General features: G+C 36.6%; 4 protein-coding genes across 4 annotated transcripts; 3 read left to right on the plus strand and 1 right to left on the minus strand.

Moving 5' to 3' along the window:
• The first annotated feature begins 683 nt into the window (after window positions 1–683).
• LOC112515952 (transmembrane emp24 domain-containing protein p24delta8-like) lies at window positions 684–3,552 on the plus strand. The gene is made up of 4 exons (XM_025122937.1): window positions 684–975; window positions 2,120–2,329; window positions 3,159–3,235; window positions 3,322–3,552. Exons 1-4 carry the CDS (start codon window positions 685–687, stop codon window positions 3,464–3,466), a joined length of 723 nt encoding a protein of 240 aa, XP_024978705.1. The 5' UTR covers window position 684; the 3' UTR covers window positions 3,467–3,552.
• Window positions 3,553–4,223: 671 nt separating this feature from the next.
• LOC112515649 (LOB domain-containing protein 24-like) lies at window positions 4,224–4,859 on the plus strand. The gene is made up of 2 exons (XM_025122556.1): window positions 4,224–4,376; window positions 4,578–4,859. Exons 1-2 carry the CDS (start codon window positions 4,224–4,226, stop codon window positions 4,857–4,859), a joined length of 435 nt encoding a protein of 144 aa, XP_024978324.1.
• Window positions 4,860–5,315: 456 nt separating this feature from the next.
• LOC112515650 (uncharacterized protein At5g39570) lies at window positions 5,316–6,423 on the minus strand. The gene is made up of 2 exons (XM_025122557.1): window positions 5,713–6,423; window positions 5,316–5,390 (listed from the first exon to the last, which is right to left on the minus strand). The coding sequence occupies exons 1-2, from the start codon at window positions 6,421–6,423 to the stop codon at window positions 5,316–5,318; spliced, it is 786 nt and encodes a 261-aa protein (XP_024978325.1).
• Window positions 6,424–10,570: 4,147 nt separating this feature from the next.
• Window positions 10,571–14,366, plus strand: LOC112515428 (pectinesterase 31-like). Its single transcript, XM_025122245.1, has 6 exons — window positions 10,571–10,915; window positions 11,202–11,306; window positions 11,385–11,462; window positions 12,160–12,347; window positions 12,967–13,140; window positions 13,746–14,366. Exons 1-6 carry the CDS (start codon window positions 10,676–10,678, stop codon window positions 13,906–13,908), a joined length of 948 nt encoding a protein of 315 aa, XP_024978013.1. The 5' UTR covers window positions 10,571–10,675; the 3' UTR covers window positions 13,909–14,366.
• The last annotated feature ends 284 nt before the right edge of the window (window positions 14,367–14,650 follow it).

Genomic DNA, 14,650 nt, shown 5'->3' on the forward strand with positions numbered 1-14,650 from the left:
AATTTATTTTGGTTTAATAATATAACATTTTATAAAGATAATAATTAAGTATTTTGTTAAAACTCAATGATTATACTAATTATATTTTAGATTTTTTATATTTAAAATGAGATGTTTATATAAGTTATTTTGGTTGTTATTTATGTGTAATTTGGATGGTACATACTTCATATTGAAGATCCACATGTCTTGGAATTTTTTGGGTTTGGGCCTAAGCCCCGGGCTTTTTCGGGCAAACGTTGGACTTTGTGTTTTTTTGATGCATCTCTACTTCATATCAGAATGAAAATTGCATACATGCAACCACAAAGGTGGTGTCTGATTGGTTTAAGTTTGACTCCAAAGATCAAAAGTAACAGGAGTTCTTAGGTTCAAATCCAAAGAGAAATAAAAATCCTTTTGTGGTCAGGGAGGTTCAAATACGGTGACTTCGAGCTATCTGCAAAACAGATGATCGCCCTAAGATTAATCGACTCATATATTAAATTGGATATCCAGATTAATAATAAAAAGAAATTGCATACATGCTCGTACTATTTTATGCAAATCCATATAAGAGGAAATTATTGTTTACTTGTACTATTTTGGTTGTACTAATTTAGCATTAAACGACACCGTTGAGGACTCAGTTCGGTTACTTGTCGTTAAGAGAGAGCAAGAGAACAGTAACCAACTGATCCGTGTATGCAGAGAGCTCCCGATCAGAGTCACTCCATAATTTTCCCAATTTCTAGGGTTCTTCTTTCCCCAAATTCTAAAATGTGGAGATCGATAAGCGTATTAGCGATCGTTGTTGTGATATTAGGGTTCGTTCCTACACCCATGGTGAAGGGAATGCGGTTCGATATCAAAACAGGAGCCACGAAATGCATAACGGAAGATATTCAATCGAATTCGCTATCTGTTGGAAAGTACAGCATCATCAATCCTAATGAAGACTATCCTTTGCCTGATAGCCATCGCATCACCGTCAGGGTCAGCCCCCAACACCTCCCTAATTTCCGATGTTGATTATTGCAATCGCAGATGATTAGGTAATTCGCATTGATTTAGGGCGTGTTTGGATGTGCGTTTTATTGAATTGAATTTTATGATCAAAATCAAAATTAAGATCGTTAGTTGCAAACTGGCAATACAGTGATTATTAGAAAGTTTTTGGCACATCCAGACACCCCTTTGTAATGTTGTTTTAGTAAATTTTAGGGTCTGTTCTACACTTGCTTTTGAATTTAGAGGAGATCCTCTGAACCAGAAATGCATTTTCCCTTTTGACATATTGACAAAGACTGTTTATTTACATCTTAGCTTCTATGCTAATCTTGTGAGAATATATGAAAGAATGGAGGTTCCAACATGTCGATGTGAAACTCTAACATGCACCATCCAATAGAGTGTAGCCTTTCACATATTGTCCAAGAGTGTCAAGTCCCTAGAACGGTAAACATCAGCTTTGATACCACGTGAGGATATCCGGAACCCCATTAGATTACTCTCAAGAAGTGCTTTTGCAGAGTGGAGGTTCGAATATATATATATATGGAGAATAAGTTTAAGTCTAGCCGATGTGGGACTCTTAACATATCTTATCCACCACATTAGCATAAATTTAAGTTTGGAAACTTGCAATATGTACTTAGGCTACGTTTGGTACATGGGACAGGACAGGACATGACAAAACAACTTACAATCCCACGTTGATGCGACATGGGACAAGACAAAAACTCACTGTCCCACGTTTGGAGCGACATGAGACAAGACAAAAACTCGCCATCCCACGTTTGGCGCGACATGGGACAGGGACAAGGACTGGGATTGGGTGGGACAAAAAAGGCTTTTTTTTTGTATTTGGGACAAGGATGAGAAAGAAACTAAAAAACTACTAATATACCTTCATATGATATAAGTATAACCCTAATATGGTATTTGTTTTAATGGTCGCCACCACCCACCACCACCCACCACCGGCTACCGTTCAAGAACTTGTTTATGACCTATGTGTGGCTATTGAATTGGATCAATGAAACATGAGACTGGTATTATTTTATTTTTCATCTGTATTCAATGTAGTTATCGGGTTTGACAGATCGAAGTCGGTTTTTTGTGATGTGGTCGAATGCAGATAACGTCACCACTCGGGCACAATTGTCACTATGCAGATCAAAAGGATGTTGGTAATTTTGCATTTACCGCAAATGAGGATGGAGATTATATGGCCTGTTTCTGGGTTGCTAAACAAAATCCGCCTACAACAATGACCGTTGAGTTTGAATGGAGATCGGGCCTGGCTGCGAAGGACTGGTCCAAAGTAGCTAAAAGAGGACAACTTGAGGTCAGTTTTGCTTTGCTAATTATGCTTTATTGGGTTGATTATTGTTCACAGTACTTTTAGTGGTTTAGTTATTCCGCTTTGAATCTCGATATAGAACCATAGTTCATTTGTTCTTGCGTTATTTATGTTTTATCAAGAACCAACTATCGAGCTCATGCTATTTGGGTCTTGGTAATTTCAGAATAGTTACCTTACTTATGCTTATAGACTTGTAGGTCGAGGTTCAAATGAGAACCTTAAATATTTTGTGAACTTGAGAACCAACTATTCATGCTATTCATTATGAATGTCATTATAAATACTTATGATGAAAATTATTTATAATGAAAATGCATGATATTCATGATTATTCATGGCTATTTATCATTAATAATACCTGAAATAGTTGGTTTGGAATTCTCAAAAATTCAAAATATTTATGGTTCTCGTTTGAACTTTCCCTAGACTCACAGATGTTTTCTTAAATTGAAGAGTCTATCAACCTAAGTGAGGGGAGGTTGCGACATATATAGAGTCTATCAAATGTAGGCAAAAGAGCGTGTTGAATCTCTAGGTGATACTAGACGCCAACTCTGCTACCATGTTATGATATGTGGAACCCCTTTGAATCTATCTAAACATATATATATATATATATGTGTGTGTGTGTGTGTGTGTAAAGGTTTGATGGACCATGTATAACTGATATGTGATTCTGACACTCTTAGCTAACTTTTTCATTATAATTATAGTTTCAAGCATCTTCTCTTTACAAAGCAAACAGACCCAATATATCTCGCACAGAGGTTGAATTGAGCACTACATATCTTGTTCCTATTTCTTTTGATAGATGATGGAAATTGACTTGAAGAAATTGTTTGATACCATCGCCTCCATCCACGATGAGATGTATTATCTTCGCGAGAGGTAAGCATACGCCACTCTACCAACACATACGATCGTGAATTCTTCTGAAATCGAAGGCCGAATGAAGCTTTGACTTTCTTTTGTAGGGAGGAATCAATGCAAGTCCTCATTAGATCAACCAATTCGAAGATGGCTACATTTAGTTTCTTCTCCCTCATCGTTTGCTTGGCGGTGGCCGCTATGCAAATATGGCATTTGAAGACGTTTTTCGAGAGGAAAAAGCTCATCTAGCTTTCCCTCGACATTCTTCACCCTCATTTTTTTGTTTCGTTAAGATTTCCTTCGTTTTATTCGCATTTAGCGTTATGTTTCCATGATGTAGTTGGGAAAATTTTCTTACGTAACGCTTTTAATTACCGGTGAGAAATGAGAAATTCTATAACTTCAACTCTATGCATAGATGCATAAAGTCCGAGACTTTCTAACCGTGTCAAAATTAGTGATGTGGTATCCGGTTAATGTTTCAGCAAATAATATGAGTTGGATATCATATCACTCGCTACATCAGCATGGTAATCGATTAATGTTTCATGCAATCTGAACTTTATTTTATTTTGTTTACTCAATAAATAGATGAAGTGAATCCATCTATTCGTGGACATCGAGGGACATATTTCCTAAATTATGAGATGGTGATATAAAAGTTCTAAATTCGAATTTCGTTAGCAAATTTAGGTCAATTTCCAATTGCCAATCTTTAGAAATAAATTAACCGTTGGATCGTTACAATTGCCAATCTTTAGAAATAAATTAAGCGTTGGATCGTTACAATTGCCATTATTTAGAAATAAATTAAATCCAACCGTTGGATCGTTATAATTTAATAACTTTCCTTTTATCACACAAAATTTTGAAAACTTAGCCGTTAAGTTGTTGGATATTAATTCAAAATCTCAAACACTTTTGAGATAAATATTTCAAGATCATCATCAAATCTTCCATTAGATTTTTCTTGAATTTCTTGTAAAACATTTCACATTTTGACCGGATGAGTTCAACTCGATGTGCGGTTTGCAAGTATTTCAGACGAAGATGCCCTTCGGACTGTGTTTTCGCACCTTGTTTCCCTCCCGATAACCCGCAAAGATTCACTTGCGTTCATAGAATATACGGTGCCAGCAACATCGGTAAGATGCTCGAGGTAATAAATCTTGAATGTAATCTTGTTCCTTTGTCGATTTTGACCGTGTTTAGAGTATTCACAATGGTAAAGTTTTTCATCGACAGGTTTTTTAAATGGGGCCCACAAGAAAAAAAAATGATTTTTTTTCTTTTTGTTGAAAAACGTTGTTTTCCAACATATTTGTTATCGTTTTATTTGATTGTTTGTGATTTTATATAGGAATTGCCGATGCACCTACGAGTGGATGCAGTTGATTCGTTGTATTACGAGGCCAAATGGAGAATACAAGAGCCGGTTTACGGGTGTGTCGGAATAATATCGTCATTGCATCGACAGATACATATAGCCCAAACCCAACTAGCAAAAGCTCGAGCGGAAACTGCTTTTCTTCGTGCTAATGTCGTAGCAGCCAAAACAATGCCGAGCTCGGGTGAGTTCATGGCTCAACAAAATAGCATCGATAATGGTCTAGACGACCAATCCAATCCGTGGTTTTACTAAATATCCGCAACTTTTGAACTTTCAACTGACTTCGACAATTAAGAAACATGCTCTTCTTGTGTTCTTTTATACATTAAGGTACTCTTTTGGTCAATAGAGATTAGTTTATTAAATTCAGTTTTTGAGAAGATTATTCAGCTAATCTGTCTGTTTTCGAGATTTAAACTGATAACTTTCATAACGTCCTATGGAAAGCGAAAGCATATGAGCAATCTGTTATGGGGAATTGAAGTCGATTAAGACAACCTTAACTCGAAAAGTTGAGATTTTTTTTATATAGAAACAAACAGACAAACGTTTGAACAAAATACTCACAGGGTTTTACACGTTGTATAAAACCCGAGACCTTTTTGGCATTCTTGAGCCAAATGCTCTAATGCTAAGGTCTTTATTTAGTACTAAAAGCCCGTATACAGAAAAAAGAACTCGAGAACCGACACTATAGAATGTTGATGCTCATTCATCGTAGTCATGTCTGCGAGACTGATATTGATTCATCCTTCTCCTATCGTCGTCGTCGTCATCATCTCCCTGAAAAAATGTAACGCAAACGTTAAAAAATGTCAAATTCAACGACCACAAATCCAGATTCTATTTGTGAAACCACATTAGATTACTCTCGAAAAAAAACCACTGAAATATATCAATACCGAGAGAATGCATTCGACATGCAGCTCAGTTGGCAAAGGGCGGGATGACAGACGACTTTGCCTAAATACAAGACAGGCCTCGAGTTCGATGTTTGAGTAATCACAGTATGAATTACGATATATCAATTTAACATGCATGGTTGTGAATGAATCTCACGGTTATCATTAAATAGAGAGTTAAGAAGAAGGTGGATATAGCTCACATATTTCCTCCGACCACGAATGCCATCATCATCATCATCATTGTGCCGGCCATACCTAGGTTTCCGATCATCATCATCGTCGTCGTCATTTCGCCGGCCATACCTAGGTCTCCGATCATCATCGTCGTCGTCGTCATTTCTCCGGCCATACCTAGGTTTCCGATCATCATCATCGTCGTCGTCATTTCGCCGGCCATACCTAGGTCTCCGATCATCATCGTCGTCGTCGTCATTTCTCCGGCCATACCTAGGTTTCCGATCATCATCATCCTCAGACTGCCCATAACTTTTCCGTCCACCACCGCCATGCCCTGATCCATACTCATCGGATTCATTCCTCCGGCGATGCCCAGACCCATATTCCGATCCATGCTCAGTCCTCCCTCCATATCCAGACTCGCTATGGCGCCCATGTTCCGACCCATATTCCGACCCATGATGATCGCTACGGCGCCCATGGCCGGACCCATACTCCGAACCATGCTCCGTTCGACGCCCATATCCAGATCCAGATCCATATCCCGACCCACCACCGCCACCGGACGAGGAGGGGGGATAGCATATCTCGTCGGAAGGAGGGAGAGGGCGACCGTATGTAAGGCTAATATCGTAACCGCCACCGTACGGAGTTGGATCAAACTCGTCGAAATCGTCGACATCTTCATCGTTGCCGGCGTTTTTACGGTGGTGGCCTTTCGGGAAGTACGACATGGTTGGTCGTTGGTTACGGTTGAAACCCAACGGCGAAGGGTAGTGGGCTTATATAGAGCGAGGTAGGATGCGACACGACGTCGTTATTTGGTGCATTGTGGACCATTAATTATCTAATTTCCGCTTTTTGTGGGTCCACTCGTTAGCTTTTTGTGTAGATCTTCAACGACCTTAAAAGTTAAAATGATGAAATGTTTCATTTTCACCCCCTACAATTAATCTAATTAACAAACTGACCCCTTTTGAATTGTGAAACCTACTTGAATTAAGATCGTTTATCAAACTCTTACCGGATGTCAGCTTACCGATAAGCATGACAAGAACCGAGAATATATTATATGGTAAGAGGTATAGTAGGGATCAAAAAATTTATCCAGCAAGTGAGGAATAAAACTCTTAATCGATAAGCGTTTATCAGGTAAAAGATGTTTACCACGATATATTTTGATGGTAAGAAATCTTTGCTGATATCATTCGTCACATCAGTATGGTAATCGGTTAATACTTCAACCGGTTATTTGGGTACTTAAATATTTAAAATTTTACATCTTATGTGCTAAAATAGAAGTTGTAAAAATACGTTACTCAAAATAGGAATCAAATTAAAGTACGTTACTTTTTTCATGCAATTTCTCTTAGATAAATTAGGTTAAATTGCCTGAAATAGCCCATCTTTATTATTTAAACACTACTTCACTTTTTAATCATATTTTTAAGTCAATTTTTAGATATTTTTTTATGTAAATATATACTTTTTTTTACGCAAATGACCTTTTTTCTTTTCTTTTTACTAGAAAATGTGGTTTATAAAAATATGTAAAACGACATTTCAGGCTGAGCATCTATTTCTAGCTTTGCAATGGGAAGTCAGCAGGGTCGTCCTTGGGGGAGGGCGGCACGGGCGTACGCCCAGGGCCCAAAAATATTAGGGACCCAAAATTTTCCCTTAAAATACAATAATAGGCTAAAACATTTTAATAAATCAAAGAAATCAAAAAATTGTAGTATATAATAAGAAGCAAAAAGAATTTAATAGATAATAAGGGCCCAAAAATATATCAACTAAATTACATTTGAGAATAAAATAAAAAAAATTAATTGGTCATTCATTATATACTATTGTTTATTGTCTCTCTAATTTTTTTTTATCTTCAACAATGTCCAATGATATTGGTTATTCATATCTCTATATGCTTGACTGTTTTCGTGCTTCAACAATTCAACGTTAAGATCATGTTCTTGCTATTGTTATATATTTTTGTTAGATATTTTTATCAATTTCTGATTCTATTGACTATTGCTATTTGGTTATGTTGTTCTAATTGTTTTTTGTTGACAATTGTTATCTACTTTTGCTTCACATAAAATATTTTACCAATCTGTTCTTATAATTTATGACATGTTTCATGGTTTTGTGATTAATCAATAAAATTTTTCTACTAGATTTATTTAGTATTGTCTCTTATATATGTCATGTTCCATAAACTTTTAATCTTAACATCTTATTTTAGTTGAGCAAAAGAAGAAGAAAAATAAAATTATATTTTTATATCAAAATAACACATAACACTTGTTATGAACTAAAAAAATTATTACTTTTTATAAAAATTTATCAACCATAGTTTCTATACTCTTGGTTTCAAATTACCTAATAAGAAGTACGTAAACTTTAAGTACTCTCTTATATTATATATTATAAAGGTAAATAAGATTTATTTCCTCATTAAATTATTAACATTTATTGTACTCAAATTTATACTAATAAAAACATTTATTGAATTTGTTTTCGTACTTACCGAGGGTCACTACAAGAAAAGTGAGCTTTGACGATGCGCCTTTTAGCGAGACATGTTTCCGCCACAAGTTATAGCGACGACATGTTATTGTTATATACTCATTCTGATCATAAATAGACTTTTAGCGACAAAAAAATCGTTGTTAAAAGCCTTATTTCTTGCAGTGGACCCTGTTTTTAGGTTCGCCCAGGGCCTATAAAATGTCAGGAACGGGCCTGGAAGTCAGTCCCAAGAGACGACAGCCATGCACCACCTGTATCCACGTTCCCGAAGGCACCCCTCTCTTTTAAGAGAATCCTAAGGTCTCCTCGCCAAGAGCTCCCCGGCAACGACAGAAGAAGCAACCCGCCTGCTGTGCTGGGGCGGCTTATTTGCATAAAGAATAGCTAATTTAGAAATTGACTTTAAAATGTGAGTACAATAAAAATCCCAAACAAAGTCCATTACACTTTCATTTAATTTGCTGTTAAAAATATACTCTAATAATTATATGAAGAGAGTATCAAATACAAACCCTTTAGTGTAAATTATAGAAATCAATTTTAACTGTCTATCTAATCTGATGAATATCTGGATTCATAAATATCTCGACTGTTTTTGATTTAAAACGTTAATCATAATGAATGAATTCTGACCAGTTTTCATAAATATCAAAATTATAATAGATAAACACTCATCATTTCCACATATATCTCATTTGGTTGGTTTATATGTCAGAGTTTGTATTTATACTGCCTCTGATATATGACATTTAGGGGTTTATTGGTTAAATTTTCATTAAGTCATGTATAAATAAAACTGTATGTATGTTTTAATAAGTCTGTATAGATTAGTTTTTTTTTGTTTGCGAGAGTTTTTCATAGATAAAAGAAACGTTTTTTTTTAAATGGGAGGATATGGTTTGGAAAAAGTTGGCTTTTCCATAAAGCTTTCTTAAAAGCTTATTAAATAAGTGGGGTGCTTGTTTACAACTTAATAAGCTTAACGAGTGGTTTGATTAATTGATTAAGTCATATTAAAGTGTTTGAATTTAATAATGATAAGAGATGGCTTAATATGATAAAGTTAGTTGATCTTGTCTGAATGCATTAAGCTATAACTGTTTTAAAATTACCCTTGTCCTTTAATTTTTTTAATCACATGTCTTATTAAAAAAGATAGTTTATCAACATGAATAAATTAAAAAATTTAACCAAATGATAATGTTTTAAATGTATTTTAAGTTATTAAATATTATGTTGTGAACTCCGTGAATTCATATTATTTTAATTTTTTTTGTCATTTTAAATATTTATTAAACAGTTTATTTTCATTCAATACTTAGATACACGTAAGGTTAAAATGGTCATTTTTGTTGTTCAGATTATTTGTTAAAAATCAAAATTAAATGATAATTTATCTTAATTTATTCAGACGGATTAATATTTAAAGATAATTTATTAACTTAGAGGTTGTTCGGCTGCAACTTAATGGAATATATAAGCTATATGACTTATTTGCACAACCATATCTAACTGTTCGGTAAGGGCTTATTTGGTCAGTTCATAGCTGAATCGCTAGGCTACAAAACTTATATCATTTGTATTCAACGATTGAATTTCCTCCAACTACCCCTCCCCGACAGCCTTTCCCCTTCGTATTCAACCCTTCGATTCTTTAATGAAGGAGGATCTGTCATCTACCCACATTCAACACCAAAACCCACATCACAAATTCCATCCAACTGTTGTTGCGCCAGCTTCAAGAACTTGGATCCTTTCAAAATCGAAGCATAGCCTGTGTACGGACCAAGCGTCATCACCGCAGTTTGACAAAAATCTAAACTAGTGGACTCATAGTTTTGCAAAGGATGAGTTCCGTTGTAGGAAGAAATAGATAAAGCCAGTGACTCCGGTTTATATACAAGAAAATATTTGGTGTCCTCAAATGGCTGATGTTGAATGAACCTAAGCTCTTGACGTGTGTAAAGAAATTTAGAACGGTCGTTATCTGGATCATTGATGGACTGCAGATCCAACGACTCATCCATCATTGATCCGTAAAAATTTACAATTAAAAAGTGATTTGTTCAACACTTTTATCAAATTGTGTTTTATCGAGACAAAAATAAAACACAATTAAAATGAACGTTTCTAACATTCAGACTGTTTATTCAGTATAACAATCGAAAAACAACTTATCTATTAATCTACGTACAACTACGGGTCTTAATAGAAAACAAACCGAATAGGCGATTAGACCTATTTCTATATGATCAGCTGATAGAATAAGGTGGGAGTGCAATAAAACTCGTTTAAACCGCTAACATTAAAATCTCCGATGTTACAAAAGGATAGATTCGAGGGCCACAATGAACTACTGATATCATGGAGTATTGGATTCCATAGCTTCTTCTCGAGATCATCTTCCAATCTTTCTGTAGACGGTATAATTCACAAGAAGTAAGGCGAAGATCCATGGCCAGAGTGATTTTGGTGGCGCACGACGGAACCGGTGACTACCGGACGTTGCAAGAGGCAATCGACACCGTACCTTTCTCCAACACTCGCCGGACTGTGATTCGTTTGTCTCCGGGGATCTACAAGCAGCCGGTGTACGTGCCGAAGACTAAAAACCTCATCACGCTCGCCGGATTGAGCCCCGAACTCACTGTTATCACCTGGAACAACACCGCCAACAAAATTGATCATCATCAGGTCGGAATTCTTCCTTAAACCCTAATGATAAGCCTTTCGCGTATCGTATTTCATGTTTCTATTTGTATACCGAAACGTCTACGTTGATGAGTGATCGGTAATTCGTTTTTGTGCCATCAGTCTACGTCGATTCACTTCGATCTGCATCTTGCACAAATTTGCTGCAGTTTTACCTGATATACATTAATAGTGAATTGAATATCGAAGTAATCATGTTCTATAGATAGAACCTAAGGCTTCCCTAATTTGCACCATTTTAATGTGTTCATGTAATTGATATGCACAGCCATCACGATTGATTGGAACTGGAACGTTTGGGTGTGGTAGTACCATCGTTGAAGGGGAGGATTTCATTGCTGAAAATATCACATTTGAGAACTCTGCTCCTGAGGTGTTATTTCTTTTTCCATGATTTCAGTTATGGGGTTCAAGTCCTGTGGCTTTGTTCTTACTAACTCCTTTTTTTCAGGGTTCTGGCCAGGCTGTGGCTATCAGAGTAACAGCTGATCGTTGTGCTTTCTACAATTGCAGATTTCTTGGGTGGCAGGTAAGGGCATTCTTTCTTATAGGCCGGTAACGGAAGCTAGGAACTAACTTAAACTGACCAAAAGTAGTAACTTGCTATGAATATCTGTTGGCAGTCAGCTTGGGTTCCAACATATATTGAGGATAAGTAGTCCAAGTTTAGCTGATACGCGACTCTTAACACTCCCCCTCCAACGGAGGCTAGACGCAAAAATTGTCCTTGTATTGAGAGGGGGGCTAGACTAGTACAGATCGCCCTAGAGTGTCAAGTCCCTAAAGTGGTAGACCATGACTTCAATATTAGGTGACAAACAATGGATTAAAGAAGCCATTGATAGATTTTCTATTGAAGAAGAAGCGTTAGAGGTGAAACTGTCCTCCTTCCATTGAAATCGTTGTCTTCCGCCCTTTGCTTTCCACTACACAATTGTGGTGTTCAAACTCAGGACCTCTAGAATCTCCTAAGTGGACCCCAACCACTTAAGCACGCCCGTTAGGGCATCTTTGGTCTCACTTCTAGCATGCACCAACTAGTTTGTGGTACAAATTTTCCTGTTGTTATGGAGTCTTCCCGTTTGCCTTTGACCAACACCAAGATATAACTTATATTCACTGTATTCAGATTGAGTAGCATCTGTGTTTTTTCATCTATCCCTATTCATCACTTAGGGCATTCTGGTATCCAGCAAAGGAATATTGAACTTTTAACCTTTTTGCAGGATACCCTTTATTTGCATTACGGGAAGCAATATTTAAAAGATTGCTATATTGAGGGAAGTGTGGACTTCATTTTCGGGAATAGCACCGCCTTGCTGGAACATTGTCACATCCACTGCAAATCAGCCGGTTTCATAACTGCCCAAAGTAGAAAATCTTCTCAAGAGGCTACTGGTTATGTATTCCTGAGGTATGCAGTCAACTACCATTTGGCCATGTCTTAAGTTATTCGATTTGTATTTGATACTGGTATTTGTTTAACCTTTGACTAAATATGCATGCATATCCCCAACCCCCCCCCCCCCCTGGGACACGGGGCGACGAGACCTACCTCCCAGTAGGATATACTGTGCTTGTTTTGTTTGGTTTGGTTTGGTTTAAAGGACTACTTTAGTTTGCTATATGGCAATAGATTGACAATTAGATAATGGAATTGGAAATTGCCCTTTTTTTTCACTAACATAGTCTACATTCATAGATTTCTGTCGGCAAACTAGAACTTGAATTGTTCACCGTATGTTAGTCTTTATTCCTTCTACCTGTTTGCTCACACTCGTAAACAAGTCAAGGGGTTTCTCATGGAACCAACCTCTCAACTCTTTCGGGGTAGAGATCAGGTCTGCCTACATATCAACCCAAGACCTCACTTTCGAGTGGGATTTACAGGGTCAATTTGGTTTGATCTAAATTGAAATATGGATTATTGAGGTGGGTTTTGAAATCTCTTGAAAATTATGTCTAGGTTATAAAACTTGACTCATTGCTTCCTCACGACGACAACAAAATAACTACCCTTTGTATCAATGCAGGTGTGTCATAACTGGCAACGGAGGGACAGCATACTCGTATCTTGGGCGGCCATGGGGGCCTTTCGGGAGGGTGGTTTTTGCACACACGTACATGGATGCGTGTATCAAACACCATGGTTGGAATAACTGGGGCAAAACCGAGAACGAGAGATCTGCTTGCTTTTATGAGTACAGGTATCTATACGTAAAGAGTCATCATTATTATAAGATTTTGTTGATTAAAGCCATTTTTCGCAACCATAAGAAACTTATTTTTTGAACTTAATAAAAAAGCCCCGTTTGGTAAGCCATAAACTAGCTTTTAGAAACTTCAATAAGGTCAGGTGCTTTTTCTCAATTATGCCCCTAACATTTTTCCAATTACTTTTTCCACATGTCCTTTTAGGTCATTTTATACTGCCGTGTAGTTTGTGAGCTAGTTTTTATCAAAAGTGACTAGTTTATCAGCTAGCTTAATTAACAACCTAGCTTATTAGGCATCAGCTAACAGCTAGCTTACTGGCCAGTTTGCCAAACATAACCTAACTACATTGTCATCTAGTTTATTAGCCTACAACTAGCTTATAAGTCAAATCAGTGTTTGCCAAACATAACGGAACTACATTATCATCTAGTTATCAGCCTACAGCTATCTTATAAGTCAAATTATCTAGTTTGCCAAACATAACCTAACTACATTGTCATCTAGTTTATCAGCCTACAACTAGCTTATCAGTCAAATCAGCTCATTTGCCGAACATAACCTAACTAAACGGGGACATGTTTGTTAAACAATGCAGATGCTTCGGGCCAGGGAGTGGTTCGGATAAACGTGTAACGTGGGCGAGAGAACTAGTTAAGGAAGAAGCCGAACAATTCCTAATGCATTCTTTCATCGACCCAAACCCCGAAAGGCCTTGGCTGGCACAAAGAATGGCTCTTCGGGTACCCTTTTCTGCCTAGCATACATACATAGTCGTATAACCAAAGTTTCCCTAGATCTATTTATTGGTTAATTACCTAAACTCAAATGCACCTTTTGTCATTCATCACGATGCCGGTTAAACAACACGACATTTTTCTTCTCAAAAAAAGCATTCCGATGTTGATTCCGTAACGTGACCAAAATTTGATGAGAATCGTTAATAAGAGAATGGAAATGAATTTATTCGTCAAATCGGTATCATTAATAAGGCGTTGTTAATCGGCGAATGATGATATGATATGATATGATGCATGTGTTTTTTGGTGATTAACATTTTACTTGTCGTAAAAGGATCGGGTTTCTTTTTTATAATCGAGCTTTTTGAGGTCGAGATCAAGCGTACCGAGTTTGTTGTGAAATGTAAACGATGAAACATATTTTGTTTCCACGTATGATTGTATTGTATGATCGTATTTAAGAGCATAAATAAAAAATGAATCTTATAAAACTCGACGATGTGTAAAATTTGATTGATTTATTGTATCTATTCAGCAATCCCACCGATCAGGTTGTGAATAAAAAAAAAAACAACTATGGCAATCTCCACCACACTAACCAAGATTGTCAATTTGCTTTTTTTCCTTTTGGATTGAACTATAATGTTACAAGTTTAAAATGCTTCTATAGGATTGGCTTCATGTGAGACCAAAGGTTTTTCGTAAGATCCATAAAACCAATTTATGTTCATTGATCAATTTTATAAGCTGATGATCTAATGGT

This window comes from Cynara cardunculus, assembly GCF_001531365.2.
Source record: "Cynara cardunculus var. scolymus isolate 2C chromosome LG 7, CcrdV1, whole genome shotgun sequence".
NCBI lineage: Eukaryota > Viridiplantae > Streptophyta > Magnoliopsida > Asterales > Asteraceae > Cynara > Cynara cardunculus.

What these genes read in the sequence shown, in the direction of transcription:
- LOC112515952 (XM_025122937.1), top strand. Translation starts at nt 685, where the DNA reads ATGCAGAGAGCTCCCGATCAGAGTCACTCCATAATTTTCCCAATTTCT. An exon ending in CTAAAAGAGGACAACTTGAG is followed by an intron (nt 2,330 to 3,158) that starts GTCAGTTTTGCT and finishes TTCTTTTGATAG; the next exon opens with ATGATGGAAATTGACTTGAA. An exon ending in ATGTATTATCTTCGCGAGAG is followed by an intron (nt 3,236 to 3,321) that starts GTAAGCATACGC and finishes TTTCTTTTGTAG; the next exon opens with GGAGGAATCAATGCAAGTCC.
- LOC112515649 (XM_025122556.1), top strand. Translation starts at nt 4,224, where the DNA reads ATGAGTTCAACTCGATGTGCGGTTTGCAAGTATTTCAGACGAAGATGC. An exon ending in ACATCGGTAAGATGCTCGAG is followed by an intron (nt 4,377 to 4,577) that starts GTAATAAATCTT and finishes GATTTTATATAG; the next exon opens with GAATTGCCGATGCACCTACG.
- LOC112515650 (XM_025122557.1), bottom strand. Translation starts at nt 6,423, where the DNA reads ATGTCGTACTTCCCGAAAGGCCACCACCGTAAAAACGCCGGCAACGAT. An exon ending in TTCGTGGTCGGAGGAAATAT is followed by an intron (nt 5,391 to 5,712) that starts GTGAGCTATATC and finishes ACATTTTTTCAG; the next exon opens with GGAGATGATGACGACGACGA.
- LOC112515428 (XM_025122245.1), top strand. Translation starts at nt 10,676, where the DNA reads ATGGCCAGAGTGATTTTGGTGGCGCACGACGGAACCGGTGACTACCGG. An exon ending in GCAGATTTCTTGGGTGGCAG is followed by an intron (nt 11,463 to 12,159) that starts GTAAGGGCATTC and finishes ACCTTTTTGCAG; the next exon opens with GATACCCTTTATTTGCATTA. An exon ending in ACTGGTTATGTATTCCTGAG is followed by an intron (nt 12,348 to 12,966) that starts GTATGCAGTCAA and finishes GTATCAATGCAG; the next exon opens with GTGTGTCATAACTGGCAACG.